This window comes from Eimeria tenella, genomic scaffold (assembly GCF_000499545.2).
Source record: "Eimeria tenella Houghton genomic scaffold, Eth_scaff3253, whole genome shotgun sequence".
In the NCBI taxonomy this organism is placed as follows: domain Eukaryota; phylum Apicomplexa; class Conoidasida; order Eucoccidiorida; family Eimeriidae; genus Eimeria; species Eimeria tenella.
This window is the reverse complement of record NW_013543089.1, coordinates 841-1,968: the sequence shown is the minus strand read 5'-3', so window position 1 is coordinate 1,968 and position 1,128 is coordinate 841. Positions and strand designations below refer to the sequence as shown.

Here is a 1,128-nt window from a genome sequence, read left to right as displayed (position 1 = left end):
TGGGCAGCAGCTGCTGCGCTGCTGCTGCATCCGCTGCTGCTTCTGGCAGCAGCAGCAGCTGACGCCGGGCGAAGGCCCGCCGAAGCAAAGCCTTGTAGCAAAGATCCCGCGAATGAGTGTAGCTGCAGCAGCAGCAAGAGCAGCAAATGCACCAGCAGCAGCAGTATAGGCAGTAGTATCAAATGCAGGAGCACTAGCAGCATAAGGACCAGCACCAGCAGCATAAGCAGCATCTAATGCAGGACCTTCGGTACCATAAGCAGCAGCAGCAAATGCAGCAGCAGCAGCGGCAGCAGCAGCAGAAGCATAAGCAGCAGCAACAGATGCAGCAGCAGCAGCAGCAGCAGCAGCAGCAGCAGCAAATGCAGCAGCAGCATTAGCAGCAGCAGCAGCAGCAAATGCAGCAGCAGCATTAGCAGCAGCAGCAAATGCAGCGAAAGCAGCAGCAGCAACAGGGCGTTACCCTCCTTCGAAAAGTTCGCAAATGTCGAGCAGCTTTGTTGCTGCTTCTGCTGCTTGCTTCCACTTCTCTGTCTTAATTGCTGCTAGGCAAAGGTTGCTGAGGGCAGGGAGGGAGTCTGGTTTTGCTGCTGCAGCAGCAGCAAAAGCTTCCTCGGCCAGCAGCCACTGTGCTGCTGCAGCGTGGGCCCGCCCTTCTGCCAGCAGCGCAGCAGCACGGTGCCGCTGCCCCTTTCGCTGCTGCTGCCTCTTTTCTATATCATTTTCTAGCTGCTGCAGCTGCGGCGAGTCAGCAGGTGCTGCGTGCTGCAGCAGCTGCTGCTGCTGCTGCTGCTTCTCCTCTTCGTCGCTTTCTGGCTCGAAGTAGCGCCACTTTTCGTAGTCCGTTGGCAGCGATCTTGCTGCTGCTGCTGCTGCGCCTGCACCTGCTGCTGCTGCTGCTGCTGTGGGGCCGCGCACGATGGCCTTGGTGCGCAGCAGCTGCTGCTGCTTCTGCCGCCGCAGCAGCACTTGCTGCTTCTCCTTCTTTGCTTCTGCTAGCAGCTCCTGCAGCAGCTTTAGCCGCTCTTCACGGCCCTGCAGCTGCCCCCCACATCGGTAGCACCGCTGCTGCTGCTGCTGCTGCTGCTGGCCATGTTGTAGTTGCTGTGCTTCATGCTGCTGCTGCTC

General features: G+C 59.3%; 1 protein-coding gene across 1 annotated transcript in view; it reads right to left on the bottom strand.

The window, feature by feature from the left end:
• Positions 1–463: 463 nt before the first annotated feature.
• Positions 464–1,128, bottom strand: part of ETH_00042885 (uncharacterized protein) — a gene marked incomplete at both ends in the record, with an annotated part of 1,321 nt that continues 656 nt past the window's right edge. The window contains one exon of the mRNA XM_013376228.1: positions 464–1,035. Within this exon, the coding sequence (XP_013231682.1) occupies positions 464–1,035 (572 nt within the window). The remainder of the gene's footprint in view (positions 1,036–1,128) is intronic.